General features: G+C 38.0%; 1 protein-coding gene across 3 annotated transcripts in view; it reads right to left on the bottom strand.

The window, feature by feature from the left end:
• The window catches only part of ERCC6L2 (ERCC excision repair 6 like 2), a gene marked incomplete at its 3' end in the record, with an annotated part of 54444 nt that extends 40556 nt beyond the window's left edge, over positions 1-13888 (bottom strand). For 2 of the 3 annotated variants that reach the window (XM_084304740.1, XM_084304742.1), the window contains exons 1-6: positions 13718-13888; positions 10042-10466; positions 7134-7253; positions 5392-5585; positions 2958-3119; positions 1291-1498 (exon numbers count right to left, since the gene is read on the bottom strand). In XM_084304740.1, the coding sequence (XP_084160866.1) occupies positions 1291-1498; positions 2958-3119; positions 5392-5585; positions 7134-7253; positions 10042-10466; positions 13718-13736 (1128 nt within the window). In that variant the 5' untranslated portion in view covers positions 13737-13888. Of the gene's footprint in view, positions 1-1290; positions 1499-2957; positions 3120-5004; positions 5115-5391; positions 5586-7133; positions 7254-10041; positions 10467-13717 lie in introns of those variants that run through there. The other variant, XM_084304741.1, reaches the window with a different exon arrangement.
• Between the last annotated feature and the right edge of the window lie 5051 nt (positions 13889-18939).

The following is an 18939-nucleotide window of genomic DNA, read 5'->3' as shown; positions in this document are numbered from 1 at the left end:
AAATAGTTACAGGAATTTATTCTACCCCAAACAAAAAAAAAAAATCTGCATTTTTACACAAAAGTAGTATGAAATGGTATCCAAAACATACATAAAGTTGTTTCATCCCTTCCCAAAATTCTACAAAGAATACAAATGTCAAGCTACAATAACTTGCAGTTAGGTTTCTATAAACCTTTCAGTAGGGCTTTTGTGGAAGGACAGGAGGAGGGAAGAGTGAGAGAGAGAAATGCGTAATTGTAATTAAGGATTCCCCTGTGCTTTGCCAGTTGCTTAATTTGCCCTTTCCTCTTCTTAGGCACTAGCTGTTTGTAGGGCAACACCACAGGCAGCACAAACAGAATAAGCACTGAGAAGGCAAGGATCTACACAGTGCTATGGCCAAAACTCTTATCCCTCCTCTCAGAGACCATGGGTGGCATCTCCATGACATCTTTAGTCTTAACCAGCAGGAGACAGAAATCCCAAGACCATTCCTTAACCCAGGCCACCCACAAAGCAACAGCAGCATGCTGAGCTATAATAATACAGCAGTAACTTGAACATATACTCACATTAACAAGAGAATGAAAAGAATAAAACCTGCTAGATTTAGAAAGGCAACTGACTGACATTTGTGTTAATCTTTCCTTTAGAAGACAGTTTAGACAACATTATTATAACCTAAGGATGAAGAACAAATACCAAATTTTGAAAACAAAAACATTTTCAAATTAATGCATTCATCTACTTAGAAGGAAATATATCTAATAAGAATTAATTAGAACTCTTAGCTATAGAGTATTATTACTGTTTATATGATGTTTGCAATAGCACTAGATGAACAGGATTACAGACCTAATAATCATTATTTTTAGTTCGGGATTTTTTCTTCTACTTAATGATTGACAATGAGAGTTAGAAAAGATTCAAAGCAAGCTGTTCTACGTACAATGTATCAAGTTGCAAATTCAGAAGTCCTACATCAAATTTCAAGAGATTTACACACGTTGCATTGGGTTTGCAACGATAAGCACAGAAGTGCACATAAAATAGATGTGTAAATCACTAGTCAGAAGTCTAGCTGAGCATTTTCATGCTTGATTAACTCCATTTCAACATGCAATCATAGTAATTATGTGAACAAAGCACACTACTGCTTGTGCATTTTTTTCAAGGCTCTGGATTCTTCTTAAATTCATAAGTCCAAAAGAAAACCATGAACTAGTAGAGGCATGACAAAAGAGAGAACAACAATAAAGAAGAGAAATATTCATTAGCATTGTATTTGAAATGTACAGGCGCTCTTACTCTGTCTTCCTTTTTTGGCAATTGATCACTGATAAGTGCTTTAGTACGTCTCAGAAACCAGCCGGACATTTTTCTTGCTAGCTTCGCCATGGCCTTACGACCTGTTGCTAGCTCTCTTTTAGTTGCAGTGTGCCTCTGACCATGCTCCACTGGATCAGAAAATTTCTTCTTGAAATGCATTCTACTACCCAAAAGTCCTGGTACAGCCCTGTTAAAAAAAAAAAAAAAAAAAAGTAGGGAAAAAAAGAGTGGGGCAGGGGGTTGGTCTCGAAGGAATAGCAGCGTTTTCTTTACACCAAGACTGCTGATCCCTTTCCACTGATTAAAAAAGCATACCATACATTGTTTTTGGCTAACAGCAAGAGATGTTAAATTAGCAAGCAGTAAGGAAATGAATAAAAGTGGTGTATATAAATAGAAACATACACTACTTCCAGACATTCAAATTTTTTCGTTTACTTATTGTGATCCTCAAGTTTTAAAGAGATTCCCCTTAGGAAAAGGCATGCCGTCTCCAGAAATCTACAGCTCAGCAGACCAAGTCACAAGCATACAGAAACTCCAAACTCCAAGGCTGCTCCTGTTTAAGAGCTTAAATAGGAAGCTAGACTGTCACATTTTCAATGTTTACCATTTTTATTAAAAACAGGCTATATAGATACTACAATTTACTGAATAAAATTCCAAGAAACCCAACAGAAACATGAACTTAGTAATCACTGGCATCACTATATATTGGAACAACCCATCAACAACATTGGCATAGTTTTAATGGACCAGATACAACACTAAGCTTAGCATTAAAGAATTTCTTTCCTGACATTTCAGCTTCAGCCTGGATTTCCTTAAACCTAAAGAACATTTCCTTTGTTTTTCCTTTGTAAAGTATCGCCAGTAAAGCTTCTATGTTTGGATTTATATCTAGGATTTCCACCTCTCTCTCAAAAGTTTCCTTGGACAAGACTGTTGCGTTGTAAAATCTGCACTAGTTCATTTTGAAAAACAGCAAAATACTATTACTTTCAACTTCCAAGTATGTCAGAATGACCTGCACATATTGGACAAAACAAAGGCATGATGTCATTCAAAGCTGTGTAATCATTCTCAACCTACTGTGTGGAAGAGAGAAGAGCAAAAAAAAAAGTCCTTAGAAAAGAAAGAGAAATGAAGGGAAAAACAAACAAACAAACAACTAAATGCTTCCCAAATTCCTCAAAGAAGTAATCATAGAATAGAATGAATCACAGAATGACTTGGATTGGAAGGGACCTCAAAGATCATCTAGTTCCAACCTACTTGCCATAGGCAAGGATGCCACCCACTAGATCAGGTTGCTCTGGGCCTCATCTAACCTGATCTTGAATACCTCCAGGGATGAGGGCATCCACAATCTCTCTGGGCAACCTGTTCCATTGCCTCATCACCCACTAGGGAAGGTTAAGAGGAACTCCAAATCTATTAAATTCCTGCAAAATACGTATTACAAGCGGACCTAGAAAGAGTTTACTTCAAATTCATATATGGAAAAATATTTACATTCTCACAAATACGCTGTCTTTTCTTGTCTTGTCAGAGACAAGTCCAAATCCAGCTCTTTCCCAATCCCACTACATAATTAAGATATACAGGTGTTTTACCATAAAAAAAAAAAAAGCTATTTTATTTACCAGTCCATAACACACCACAGTTCCTTCATATTGTTTTGAAGAATGGTTCCAGTAAGGCCTATGCGAACACTGCATTTTAAGGACTTCATGGTTTGAGTTATTTGAGCCTTTGGATTCTTGATTCTATGCGCTTCATCCACTATGACAGCAGACCACTCTACACTGCAGAAGAGCAGAAGAAATACTGTCTTAACTGAAACTACGTATCACATCACTCCACATACACATAAAAATTGACATCAGTCACACACATAGCCCTGATAAGTATAGCCTAAAAGTATGTATTTTTTTTTTTGTATTTTACATTGTGTTATACAAAGCAGTTTCCTCATATTCTGTTTGTTTAGTAAATTTAATTGCCATAGTTAAGTATAACAGCTAAAATTCTTAGACAAACAGATGAACCAATGTCAACTGTATCAAACATTTTCTGTGAAGAAAGCTTTCCATTTCCGGAGCAATCAACTACAGCATGTCTCGCCAGCACTATCAATCAGCACATCTTACCAGCACTAATTCCACTCATTAAGAAGATTTAGAAATAAACTGAATAAATCTCTTACTGTGAACTTCTGAACCATGACTAACATAGGTATACTTCATTTTTTCCTCCCCAAAAAACTATCCACTGTAACTAGGAATAGACTCAAAGCATTTCTAACTGCAGTTTCCCAAATGAAAGCATCACACAACTTCTTCAGTATCTATAAAAAAAACAATATGGCAGAGGTGTCTTAGAATTTCATGATTTTGAGACCAAGAGGCATATAACAGCAGAAGCAGGGACTGAATGAGATGTAAATGAATGAGATGGCAAAATGAACTGTACACTGTGATATAAATTTAAAATCATCAAGTCCCTAGGAAGAAATTTAATAATTTTATAAGATTGCTTTATATACATGAATGAATATTTCAATTAAATTATTTGTTATTTGAAGCAGCAAAAGGCTGAAGCAGACGCATTTATATAAAACCTGAGTGGGTCTTATGCGTTTTACGTGACTACTGTGAAAATCATCTTGTAACATTTCTGATGCCTACTAAATACTCACATCCAAGTTTCTTACATTCCTAAAGTCTGCTAATAACTTAGTTTACATGAAGAATGGAGTCTATGTATTCTTTCTCTTTACAGAACTTCTATATACCCAATCTAAAGCTTTGCTAACTTCAAGGATATGAAATTAGCTATGAAGAGCTTTCACAGCTAATCTACTTATTACAGAAGATTGAAAGTCAACTAGAGAACTTAAGAACAAAATCTTGTCAAGCCATCCTTAATAATAATTACTTAGAGCCAGTCTGAGGCCAATCCATCATTCTAGCTAAGCATGACACCTCTCACTGTCAAAAGAGTATCAAGCCCATCTAGTCACATGCTCTGCAGATATGGTTTGGTAAATCCATACACTAAAGCGATGTATTTATTCACACATGGGACCTCCTGTGCTGACGTGGGCTATTCAATCTCCAAGTGTGAAGAGTTCCTCAGAAAGACAACAGGAAGAAGAGAGGGTACTGCTAGCATTACTCCTTTAGTCTTCTCCTATATGTACTTCTTTTTCAGCCCTGCAGATAGATCGTTGGAGATCAGATTGTTTTGGTGATGGCTGTCCAGAACAGCAGGACACACAGGGCCCTGGGCCTTTCCTATCACCTGGCACAAGAAGGTCTGCAAAGCCACTGACAAACAACACTAGCTGCTAAGGGCAGGCTGCTACTACTAACAGAGAGCTGTTCGTGCAGCTTGTACCCTACTTCCAAGATGAAACAGGGAAAGAGGACCACTAGGATCAGGTGAAAAGCTAAGTACTCCCAAATATAACAAAGGGGAAGGCAAAACTCCTCATTTAAAACCACTGGCAACCATGAGACAAACAAAGTAGGACTTCTAATATGATCTAATCTCATAAAGACTTTGATTCAGCTAAGTTGATTGTGTATTTAAAACTGGATACCTATATACTTTCCCTTGTATATCTAAGTTTTTAGGACTCAGGCATTTCATCAAGCAGGTGAAAAATACAAATAAAAAGGAAAATACCTTGTGAACATTTGATAAAAAATTCCACACCTCTTTTTCCTTAAACTGTATTGAAAGATAGAAATATCTTCTGCATATCTTTATCTACCACTGTTTCAGGAAGGCAATTCCTGCAGTTGTTAGAGAACACTTCATGAATGGGTTAAACAGCAAGGACAAGTTTTATGAAAACTATTCAAACACTTCTCCCAAGCATCCTATTACAAAGAAAGTATAGGGTAAACTCTCCAAAGACATTTAAGTGGGATTCACTTCTTCCATGCAATGAATCACTGGATTTTAACAGTAAATACATCACACATTAGAAATATGTACTTTCAAGGAGTAACACAGAATAAAACAGGCATTTAAAGCTGCATGTGTAGAAAAATGCATTAAAATAATTACCTGTTAAGTTCATCTAAATACAAGCGAAGTGTCTCATATGTTGTAAGGGCAACTTCACATTTCCCCTGCTTGATACGGCTCAGGTCATCATCCTTTTTACTGCCATGTAAGATGGAGACTTTGAAGTACCCCCACGTGTCTAACTCATCCTTCCAGTTGTACAGCACTGAAAGAGGGGCCACTATGAGGAAAGGCTGAAAACAAACAACCGTCACAGTATTACTGAAAATCTTCAGCACAAACCTTTCTCAATAAGGAATATCAAAATCTTGAGATTTATTTTACTACTTCGTAGTTTGAACTGTTTATTCTGTCACTTCAAAGCACAATACAGAAAATATCTGAACAGTCAATATAAATTCAGAAGTAAGTTTACTGAGTGTGCAAATACTACATGAAAAAAAACACACTGTAATGGTACAAAAAATAGCCAAAGTAGTACTGATATTTATTCAAATTATCAACTGCAGTAAGACATGATATACTATCACACTGCTTTCTTATAGCATCTGCATCCATATACCATGTAATGTTTTACAGATGCTAAAAACAGAAGATTGAAGAAGTAAAGCAGCTTCCTCCAATCCATAATTCTGGTTAATACATGATTAAAACAGAAAGCATCAAAAAAAGAATTAAGACAATCTGTATAACACATTTGTTATCACAGAAAAATAACATCAGTGAGATGGGAAGGGACCTCATGAAGTCCTAATCCAACTTTCTGGTCAAAGCAGAGGCAACATTGAATCCAGACAAGGTCATTTATAGCTTTTCCCACTCAGGTCTTGAAAACACTTAAGGGATTGACCTTTCTCTGTGACCTGTTCCAATATTTTGTTGCCCCTGGAGTAGAATTCTTCTTGTCCTGTAGCCAGTCAGAAGCACCCCTATCTTCTCACATTACATGCTACCCCTTCACCTCTTCTTGCTTGCCTGAATTTCTCAGTGAACCCATAACCATTGTTCACAAAGCTATCGTCATACAGATCGTTCTGGTAGTCAAGATATTCTAGTCATTCCAATAGCATAAGCATTGAACAACAGAAATTCCATGGGTCCTCTGACGTATAAGATTACAAACGTCCTATTTCTCCCATTCACACAGAATAGAATCACAGAATCGTCTACGTTGGAAGAGACCTCCAAGATCACCTAGTCCAACCTCTGACTTAACACTAACTAGTCCTCTACTACACTGTATCACTAAGAATAGTTACATACATCCCTATTTGCTGTAACAGTATTTGATTATGTGGATCAATCAGCCTTACTTATGACATTAAGTAAGCCATTCAACATGCAAAGTCACCAGAATATTAGCAATAAGCTTACCAAATACATGCATTAGTCTTAAATATTTAAAAGTACTATTACCATATCCACTCATATACATACAACATTTCTTGTAGTTTAGGAACACAATCACCCAAAACTATTATGTTCTGCTCACTGACACAGACTTTTTAAAGTACTCTAGCCACAAATCTCACACAGATACTTCCAAATGTTTTGCACTAGTACATACTGACAGCATTAACAGACTAGGAAACTGTTAGACAATGCACTGTGACAATCTGGAAAACTGAAGGCTTCCCTGACACACCCAGAAAGGCCAAGAACCCCCTAACCTACCAAATTAATTGAACATTGAAAAAGAACATATGTGAACTCCTAAAGCAAACAACAAAAATTATTGCCTTTTATCAAAATCCTTAAAAGTTTATCATTAAAAGATGTACCTTCTTAGGGCTATACTTTGATTCTTTTTTCATTGTCCTCCGTAAAAATTCTGGCATGTTATTTTCAATATCTTCACGTGTTCCCTTCTTGTGCAACACTGCAGCCAGAAATGAAATGACCTTGAGAAAGAAAACAATTCTCAGCAATCATGTAAAAAAAAAAAAAAAAAAAAAAACACAAACAAACAACAAAACAAACAGAATGAACAAGTTCCACTGAAAATAAACACTTCAGACAAAATCCTGAATGGGATTTAGTATTTCTATATATAATATTTATATATTTATCTTATTTTAAATCATTCTCAGTTTTTAAAATGGGAACCACTCCCCTTGGAGAATTCTGAATTTACAAGGGCATTTGTAAATTTATTAATTGCTCTATTTGCTCTTTAACATTGAAGTAGAAATGTCTCAAAATTACAGAAGAAATTATAAAGAAGACAGGAAGGGATAAGGCACATCTTGCAGTTCTCCTGACATGAAGGGCACATGAGTGTTGGATGAGGAGAGAAGGAAGAGATAATTGCTAACCGTACTCCAACCCTACTTCTGCAAAAGGAAGAGGTTTCTGGTATCTGGCCAGAACATTTAAATCTGTAACACCCACTTGGGACAAATGACATCCATGGAGCTAAGCAGAAGCAAGAACCAATGCAGCATCAGGGAGGTACCCTTCTTTTCAAAGTTCACCAGTCTCCCTTTACTCAGGACTTTTGCAGCTGCTTCACAGCTGCTCATAGCAGGGCAGAGGTAGAGCTGTCAGCTGTTGATTTCAAAAAAGAAAAAAAAGTAGCCAAAGCTTTCTCTCTCCAGTGATGGGGGAGAAGAGCCAGCCAAGAGCACAAGAGTTGACTGAAAAATATCTGAAAAGAGTAGAGTTAGATGAGAAGAACACAGGGAAACCCATCATATATAGGACTAGATGGGAAAAGATATATGGAAAAAGTAATTGAATGCATAATATTTCATATACACCGAGACTAAGAGGCAAGCTTACACATGTTGTTTGACTTCACTATCTTTTTAAATCCTGTCAAGAATGGCAATAAAATTCTACCAAACAAAATCTGCATGTGCCTTCCAGATCCTCCAGTTTCAGAAGAATTATGCATCACACATTTGTAACAATAGCAAAGGTGTAAAAGAGCAACTCTGCTGAGAAACCTTTGGCTCTTTCAGATAATGCAGGAAGCGATCTAAAGGCTTTCATAGAAAACTTTAAATTACTGCAGTCATATAAAAAACATTATTGCACTTGTTTCCACTTCAACTTGAAAAGAGAGAGCCATGCACTCAAGCCAATTTAAGCAAAAAACAGGAGTAGAAAGAACATTAGAATGCAAAAATCTTACAGAAAAGTCTATCTCAGATATCAACCTATAATTTAGAAATGGTAAGACTCAAACAACTGATAAACAAAAGCAAAACTTTCTGCAACACTAAGTCAGTTATCTAGTACTTGATCAAGTTTAAGTAGTATTTATTCTTTCATACATAGTAATCTGTACTAAACAAGTGAACTCATCTTTTAATTCTTATCTTCCAAACTGCTTTCCCACACTGCATTTTAAGAGCATAAATACTGTGTTTCAATAAGGTAGATTTTTTGAAGAATATCTTATGGATTGCTTTCTTAAGTGAACTTGACATTGTGATTAGAAGGCATAATATCACATCCAAATTCTACAAAGGAACACAAGTCGCTGTATGCTCAGTATGACCTGGTCATCAGGGTATCAGCTACAACTCTCAAATACAAGACATAGAAGCAAGATAACTTTATTTTTTTCTGATTTAATACTGTCTTATGTGGATGCTTCAACAATATTAAATCAGATATTTGCAATTCTTGCATAACTACTTAGTTCTTAAGCTGCCATGGACAAGAGATGTGGCCAAGGTTAGGTGAAGCACAAAGTAAACAGCTCCAGTTTGGTTTTAATAACTGCATTAACAGATCAGTAGCACCTCTGCTCATTGATGATACACCTCTAAATGCCCTATCCAGACAAGTTTTGCCAATTTAGTTTACTTATTTCTCTAAATGCTTCACTACAGAACAAGCTTCTGTGCACTGAAGCATCAGCTGACATTCTCCTCAATGGAAGCACAACAGACAGCACTTGCCAGCAAGGGAATGAGTTGGCATTTCACATGTGGAAGAAGAGCAATGAAAGAGGGACAAAGACCATTGCATTCAATGGGCTAAATTAAAACCAGACAGATTAAAGAGAATTGTTTCAAACAAAACCACCCTAATTTTAATAAAACAAATGAATAATTTGAATCGCTATTCACAGCATAACGGAAAAATCCAGCTATACTTTGTCCTTTCATCAATCTAAGTTGTACTTCCAACAGAGTGACAAAAGTAACATGGAACATCTAAGCACTTTTTCCCAGATAGGGGAGTAAACATGGCTTCTTCTTCCAGTTCCCAGTGCAGTCAAATTATTCATTTCCACAAAAAAAAAAAAGAGGAAAAAGACATTTTAATACCTACAGTCAGTTAAAAGGTGTATGTACATTTGCCTGTGCAAATTACTTTCATTATGTGCAGGTATCAACCCTTAAAATACATTGACATGAAACAAGCACTAACATTTTAACTACTGAAATTACCCAGCCTTACACTAGAAGTGGTCACATGCCAGTTTTGTGGCCTGTTAGGGGCTGATTTAAAGTAGCACAGGTTTCTGGATCTAAGTACTGTTCTGAGTTGTCACATCCTGCCTCCTACAATTTCACACCAAGAAAGGGAAGTTAAACTCCACTGAGGTGGCTTTTCTCAAATAAGTCAATTTAAAAATAAATAAATAAATAAAATAATTTACACCTCACAGATAATTTTTTTGCAGTTTGTTATCTTTTGTCTCAATGTAGTCATAAAGAATAAAATAAATACCTGTATTGTCTTTCCAAGGCCCATATCATCTCCAAGAATACATCCCCTTTTATTAGCATAGTGTCCATACAGAAACTGGGCTCCTTCCCTTTGATAATCACGTAGGTATCTATTAATTGTATATGGGATAAAGTCGCCATTGTCAGATAACTTAAAAGCCACTGCTGAAGACAGAAGATTTCGGTCAGGAAAATAAGGCTTTTCCAGATCACCATCATCAAATATTACGCTTTTCCAGGGACCTCTACCAGCTTCAACTTTACAGAGTTTAGATACTAGTATTTTCTTTTCTTCAGACTCCAGGAATGATACAGTAGCAAATGATTTTCCATTCTTGTCCTTTTCAATAGATGATATTGTTCCTTCACAAAGTTTCCCATTTTCAGGACAAGGTGCAAGGCATTTCTCTCCAACATGCCACGTACCTATGGAGGGAAAAAAAAGCAGAACAAAAACATAATGAAAAACTAGCCAAAAGCATGAAGTATTGCATTTGTCATACTAATCTAAATATTAGATACAAATTTGTTTGAAAAGTGCATATAACTTAAGATTTTATTGACAGCAGCCCTAGTATTAGTGTTTAGAAACTGCTTAGTGTTTAGAACAAAACCCTGAGCTAGGTATATTATAGTTTGCTGAAGCATTGCTGTTTTATAAATGCCTGAAAATCTGTATGAAAAATATCCTTTGTAAAAGCCAAACTCTGATAGATTACATTGTTCGGTGATCGTTTCACTCAGCCCACACAAACACTAAAAGGTGATACCTGCAGATTTAGCATCCAATTAACTGTCCATGTAATCTGGTCAAAGGGATCTTCTGTATTAGATACATTCCTCATCCACCTGAATCTAGTAGTGCAGCTTTAGCAAGTTGTTTTACAAATATAATCATGCACGAAAACATCACCTTTCTCCTTACAAAGTCTAGCATTGGGTTAAAAAATAAACAAAAAACATGTTTAGAAACAACACTGTGTATTGTAAGAACATACAGTATCTTAGCATATGCCCATGTTGTTCACTGAAACAGCTATTTACCAAATTCCTTATGTAGCCGTCAGGCCTTAAACTGTTAAGATCTGTTCCTCTGTATGGTCTCTGTAAAGTCTTACAGCTTTCATACAGCTTATCAAATACTAACAACAGAGAAGATTGATCTGCTTTATTTCCAGCTATTTCATATACAATTTTAAAATGTTACATATATATGCTGCTAACAGAAAAAGCTAAGAACAGCAGTATATCAGTTGAGAGAATCCACATCAAATAGACAAGGAAACATCCAACAAAATGTCTTCATTAGAAAAAATAGGGCATTCACTTTTTATAGTCAAAAGAGGAAGTTCTAGTAAATTAATGATTGCATGAAAAGGTTTTCAAATCTGAACTGAGGAAGCAGGCCTCCAAGTTTGTGGAAACAACTTCTAGCCTTGTCCTGCTCAGCTTTCCAAAAACTAAGTGACAAATACAATTCATTTCAGAACTTTTGTTTCTTATTTATTTGTTGGAATAAGTTTGCTGCATCTGGGAAAGTCATTAGCAGAAGCAGGCAGTGAGGCTTTTTTGCACAGGAGTAAGAGAGAATCCTGCAACAATTTGTACTTCATACCCACGATCAGTGGCAATACATACACCCTTTCACACTCCAGTTCTTTGCAGATGTACAGAAAAAAAACGTAATCTGAGTGCTGAGTAAAAGAAAGAAACAGAAATACAACCAAGTTAATTTTCAGAAGTAAGGAACAGAAAAGAGGAAGTGCTGAAGGCAAGAAACTCCACATTCCCCCATTTTTATGTCTCAGTGCGAAAAGCTGATGGAGGAGACAGGTTGTTCTCACCAGTCCCCGAGCTCCTGGAAGCGTATACTCACAAGGTTATTCTCTACACTTTATTAGCTAGTGATAAGTATATTTCATTCAGTTGGTTAAATTGCATATAGTAAAAGAAAACAGAAACATCCACGTAGCCCTCTATTCTGTAGCTAGCAGTGGCCATGAATGGACTTTCAGGTCACAATGAAAAAATCACAAGTATACAGAATGCCTCTCTTCTAAAATTCTTTAGCCTTTAAGATTTTTTTTGAAGTATGGAAATTCCTTGGGACAGGTTTCTGCTTAGTAAACCACAGTGGACCTCTCTTCCAAGTAGCTTAATTCCCCTTTCAACACATGCAAATTTCTTGCATTTGATGTCTTCTGACTAGGATGTTCACAGGTGTGGTCTGTTTCACCTGCAAGAGATTCGCATCCTAAACCAGTGGCCCACTAGTTTTTACACTATTGAGATCATAAACTAGGATCACTCCATTTGATTCATGATTCTGCAGATCTCTTATGCTGCCCTTCCATCATCCTTGCTTGGGATGAGAAGTCCCACCCCACACCCTGTGCCCTGTACATAAGATACTACATACCTTCAGTCATGTCTGAAGATCTTCCCCGAAATTTGAAGCGCAAGTATATCTTTCTGAGGCAAAGGCTGATGTACACATAGTATATTCAACAAATTATATACAACTAATCTCTTGAACTTTAAGGTATTTGTACTGTCTTACACACATGCCTAAATCCATGAAAAACAAAAGAGGGAGAGAGCATGACTTTCTCCCCTTAGCATTTGAATCTTTGGGCAATTTCTCAAAACTGAGAAGCAAGACTGGAATATGAAACTAGTGATATCCAGCTCATTGGTAAATATGCAAAACAGAATTTAAAATACATGAGTATTTCCTATTTTAGTTTCTTTTACAGTAATATCTGTGACACATAGCCTTTGAAGAGTACATTAACTAGGTTAAAGCTATGATAAGATGACAGTGCCTTTGTTTCTAAGGCATTTCCTTCAGTTCTACAAGTCCCTTCTGACTTGACAGAACTAGCATTCCAGGTGCAAAGCAGAATAGAGAGCATAGGACAGTTACTTCAGAAATACAAAATTCTAAATCTACTAAGAAAAATGAGAAAAATGGCAAAATAATGGTATTAAGGATACCACTGCTGCAAGGTTCCAGAAAATAACGCTGTACAGGCTGAAATAAGAACTGCTACTTTAACTAGCCTGATTCACTAGCTTCTTTTTTTTGGAACCAGACAATTGTTTATGTAGGGTAAAACCTTTAAAGTGAAGAAATTTCTCTACTGTGGCTTCCAAGTATAGCTGCAGTACACTTGCCATCTGTGGAAAATGAGGGTATTTAAGATGTTTGCCTGTATCTATCTATCTCATTGCCACTTATGAGAAAATGCAAAGCGAGGTAATGGCCTACTGTCACTCCCTAGCCCGCTTTAACAACTATTCCTGCAGAAAATAAGCAAAATCACTGCGAACGCTCTGTAGATAGTGAGGTTGAACCACTTTAACGTACAGCTGGAAGCTTTTCCACTCCGACAACCTACCTTCAGCGCACACTCAACACACCATGAAGCAAAACCGCGGCTTTTCCTGAAAAGTCCTAAAACTTGCTCAACAGGGGAGGCTACGGCTAACGTTGTCTTCCAAAAAGATGACGAAGCGGGGAGCTTCGCCTTCACTTCAACACACACCACCCCTTCTCCAGAGGAAAAATAACACACAACGAGCCCAGGAGGCGGCCGTTCCTAACGGAAATAACCGCCGCGCGGAGCCTCCCCCGACACCCCCTCGGGACTCCCCGACCGCCCGCCCGCCCTCACCTGCGGTCGCCTCGCACATCCCGGCCGCGGGGCCGCGCCTCACGCTCCCCGGGGGCGGCCGCGGAGCCCCGGGCAGGACGGGCCCGACGGAGCGCTCCGGAGCCCGGCGGGACGCCCAAGGGGGAGCGGGGCCGCGGCCGCCATCTTGGGCCCGGCACCACCCCGCGGGGCACGGCCGGGCCGCGGCGCTAAGTATCGCGAGGGTTGGGGGCTGTCTCGGGAGAGGGGGGTGGAGAGGGGCTGGGGGGAGGGGGTTAGGCTTGTGGTTCTCTGAGGCGTGAGGGTGCAACGTCTGTACTCAGACAATAAAACACATCCAGCACCACATCTATTGGCGAATACTGTTCAAAAATACACCACCAATAAAAGATATTGCCTTAAAAACATACGTGTAGTCTTGTAGTTACCTGCACCGCGTCGGTCCTAAAGGGATGTGACAAGAGCTGTCACGCAGCCAAGGCTGGGAGCAGCACGGTGATGTTTCAGATTTCGAAGCTTTGGCAAAATAATTGCACTGCAACCTCACATACTTAACGAACCTCAGCCCTCAGAACGTCTTAGATCAGCAAGAATATATGCTGTGATTCTAAGGCAAACTTTTAAACGGGGTCATGTTTGAAGATAAAGGTTTGTTTATACCACAAGGTGTTTATTTAATTTATATTATGTTGCATTTGATTCTTCTACGGAGATACTTGTGCTTAATAAGGATTCTTCCCAGAAGAGTACATCTGTTATTTTCCTGTAATAAATACAGTATTATAGTTTCCCAATAGGAGGAAATAAGAAATAGGTTAAACTCCTTAAACACTTTAAATTTTAAACACTTTAATTCTTCTAGCAGGAACTAACATTCTGACTATACTCCAATGGTCCCATTCAGTGGTAAGGCTTCAGTGGCTTATCTGGAGCCAGAATTGCCCATGAAAACCCAACTGATATTACTAGGTTGAGTCTCCATTACACCTAGGTATGCTCTTGTAACTCTTCTTAAGATGGTCAACAAAGGAAGAAAGGCATCCTTACTTAGCTTTTTAGTTGGTTATCTTTTATCTCATCAGATAGCTTTCCTCTGCTGTTAAAATTCCTCTCACAAATTACAAGCAGTTTCTGTAACTTTACAACACTTCAGGGAAAAAAATTAAAATAATAATAATAATAAACCATAAAAAATGGAAGCTAGACAGAGAGAGAGAACTTTCACCAGGACATTCTTTCCTTGTAGGACCAGGCCCACAATGAAAATGTTTTCAGAAGTCAGTGAATTAATTACTTATGTAATCTATCTGTTACAGTTTTTAGAATATAGAAGTCCTTCCAGGAAATCGTTCTAGCTCAAGTTAGAAGCCAGGATTATCTCACACCATGTTTCTGCAGGACAAGATTTGTAAGATTTTATTTTGAAAAGCTGTTGATATTACTGAAAAGTTCAATATATCCAAACTCCATATGAAAACTGGAACTTTGCTTGTATTTAACTTTAGATCTCATAAGACTAAGTATTAGACTCAGGTAATAACCAAAATGAATAGGATAATGGGGATATGCACTTTGAAAAGATGTGCTGTATTCCTGAAGGCATTTCACATGGCTTTCCTGTTCAGTCTTCTTTGACAGATGGAGGAAATAAACTAATTGCTGTGCATCTCAAAAGGGCAGCTTAGTTACTTTTTACAGCATCCTCTGTGTCAGCATGTCTGAAAACAAAACAGGTTAGTGGTTCTCAGATGCACTGTTTGCAAATTGAGCTGAAATCCATAGAAAGCACAAGCACCTAGAATTTTTGAAAATATAAGACAATTGTCTAATTCTGTACCAGAAGAAAAAAGGGGTTGTTCAATTCAGTGATATTAATTAAGCATGATAACATTAAAAGTGCTAGTTAGAGGAACTTGGTTATGTGATATGTGCTGAATTAATATTTTGGAAGGCCTTTTGTCTCTACCTAAAGTTTGTCTGTCACACAGTTTTACACATTCCCTATTAATAACATTCAAGAAGCTCTTGCAGTTCGTGTTGGAAATAGGCCTGCTGGGGTGCTATGAAGTGTCTGTGCGCTCATACACACTTCTTAGGAAACATAAAAAAAAATTAGAGCTCTTGTGTGCAGCTGTAGGGCTACACAGTATGGTTGTGATCAGTGTGGTGAAATAGCTCACACAAATGGAGTGATGGTATGGATATACAAATGGAGTGATGGTATGGATATACAGGGTCCGTTTAGGATGGATGGACCAGGACAGGGAGGAGTGGGACAGTCTGTTTCCTTGAGAGAGCTCTGCCTGGGGACAGATCCCAAGCCAGCTGAGAGTTTATAGGTTAGGAGTAGAGAGCAGACCAAAGGGGGCAACATTCTCGTGGATGTCTGCTGCAGACTGCCAGATCAGAAAGAAATAGGAGAGGTCTTTTTCTGGATAATTGGAGGAACACCCTTGTTTGCAGGCCATTCTCCTGGCCTTTTTTTTTTTTTTTTTTTTTTTTTTTTTCTCACAACTTCAATCCAGGAGTGCACTAATAACAACTTTCTGACACAGGTGATCTCCACAGATGGAGCTGCCCTGTTGAGTCTCATACCTACCAAAAAGATCTGGCTGGTAATATGAAGGTTGGGGGCAGCATCGGTGGTAGCAGCCGTGAGATGGTGGAGTCCAGGATCTTGAGAGACGGGAAGAAGGTAAACAGCAGGATCATGATTTTGCACTTCAGGAGATCAGGCTCATGCTTGACCAGCCTTCTGAAATGACTGGCTTAGTGGACTAAGGGAGAGCAGTGTAGGTTATTTATCTTGATGTAAGCAAGGATTTCAGAATTTTCTCCTATAACATCTTTTATAGACAGAGTAATGAACTATGGATTAGATAAAGGGATAGTGAGGTGGATTGAAAACTAGATGAACTTCAGAGCTCAAAGGATTGTGAGCAGCAAAATGTCCAGCTGCAGTCCCATTACTAGTGGTATATGTTGGGGTCAATACTGGGGCCAGTACTGGCCAGAACATTTTCATGCAGATGGTGGGACAGTGTACATCCTCAGCAAATTTACAGGTGATACACAATTGGAAGGAGTGTTTGACAGACCGGATAGTTGTGCTGCCATCCAAGAGGGACTTCAATAGACTGGCAAGCAACTTTGCAGGTAAGAACCTATGGTTCCCAGTGGACAGAAAGTTGGCCATGAAGAAGCAGTGGAGGCTCACAGCGCAGAAGGCCAACATGCTGGGCTGCACAAGGAAGAGCGTCTCCAAATGGTCAAAAGGTGGTGATTCTCCTACAGCACAGTTTGCTCAGGGGTACCAAAGCTTGGAGATACTCAGATCCCAGCTGGGCATATGCCTAAGCAACCTGCTTAAGGTGAATCACTCTGAGCAGGGGAGGTTTGACTAGAGGTTGGAGCCTTCCAACCTTAACCATTCTGTGAAGTATGTAGGACAAACTGAATTCTGGCTAACTGCTAGTGCTATTACTTAAAAATGAAGAGCTTTAGATACCAGGCAGATTGCTTAGCCAAAGACCAGTTTGTCCCTTGTAGCCCAGTGTCAGAACACAGGACAATAATTCTAACCTAACTATATGCATACTTCCAATCTCATTTTCCTGTTAATAACTCACAAGGTCTTCAAGTCCTTCTTCTCTTTCTTGCCCTCAGTCATAAAACAAAATCCTGAAAATGCTAACTAAGTGTGTCTGGAAATGCTGCACAACACGTAAAACATATGCATAACACATAAAAATAGATAACACCTTGAGAGTTTAACTCAATAAATCAGATATACCTTGTATTGCTAACTCATTCTTTCTCAAAAACAGACCAGACAGTCTTAAATCTTCTGAGCTCTTAGAAGCCAGGGCAGTATAATTCTTATAACACGCTGCAAAATTGTCCTTTAAAGTTTGTCTGCCAGATGATGTGTTATTCAGCTTGAATAAACCTGAGAGACTGATTCCACAAGTGTTACAAAGTATTGATTCATTTCCTTCAAGTGTCTGGTTAAAGGGTAACTTGAGGAAAATGCAAAGTTTTGTCCTTAAATAAATATTGTATATAAATGGATCATGTCAGCAACACTCAGATTTCATGATTGCCTGGAGTGGGAACTGGCTAATGAGACTTGTCAGCTCCATTGGATTTGTTGCAGATATTTGTGTAGAGCAGTTTTGAATGTTTCAGAAAAATATGTGAACATTCAAAAGGTTTGTGGAACAGTCTCAGTTTTGCTCTGGGCCTGGTTAAACCGAATCAGCATAATTGTTCTTCAGAGGATCTTTTATTATGTGTTACACATTTCACTTTACAAATATAAATTATTTCAGAAATGGAACAGAGCTTTCCATTAGGAGCAGTAGTCATAGAAATGGTTTATGGAGATTACGGTTGAGTTTGGTTCCTGTAATCCCTTTTTTTCCTTCAGGAAAAAATAAAAAGCATTTGCTTCCTCATGCTTGATTTTAATTTTTTGAATTTTGATTGACACCAAATCATGAAGGGAAAGACTTAAAAGTAGTGCACATGCAAAAAGAGAGTGAAAAAGACTAGAAGTGGAAAGACACATTTTTTTTTCCTTTTTGGAGGGAGGGAGGGGGGAGGTGGAGTCGGGAGGTATGTAGCAAGTTGTCCTCAAGCAATAAGAAAGTCAGGATTTAAAGCCTCCTAACCAGATAATATGCAAATGCAGTGTGATATATGAGACTGGACATGCAGCTTTCATAGCTACAATCAGAAAACCTGGAATGCACAACCCTTGTAAACAGGCCATCTGACTTAATTGTCAGGTCAAACCTAGCCAAAGTATTGCTCATCAAATAAAACTGTAGGGTTGCCTTGGAATTGTGATGCCAGCTGTGAATTGTTAAGCTTCTATGATGTTCAAAAATGAAGAAAAATCTGCATATAGTTGTAAGCATAAAGAACATTTTTTTTTATTCTTTCTAACTTGTTTTAAGCAATTTGCCTCAATTGTGTGACATAACCTGATGTGTTTCAATTTTCAATGAAACATGCAGAGACATACATCGCTCTTTCCCCCTTCCTCCAACCTCCCCCCCCCCAGAAAAAAAAAAAAAAAGCCCTAAAATATGTTGGAAAGCAACTCTGAAGCTCCATTAAAAGAAACAACTCCTGTTTAAACAAACAAACAAAAACATAGACTCTGATAATATGAGTAGAATGCAGTGTTTTATACAAGTTACTTCCTGTGTTTCTTTGCATTATTCATACAGCACATC

This window comes from Netta rufina (assembly GCF_964035555.1).
Source record: "Netta rufina genome assembly, chromosome: Z".
NCBI lineage: Eukaryota > Metazoa > Chordata > Aves > Anseriformes > Anatidae > Netta > Netta rufina.
This window is presented reverse-complemented; position numbering and strand designations above follow the sequence as displayed.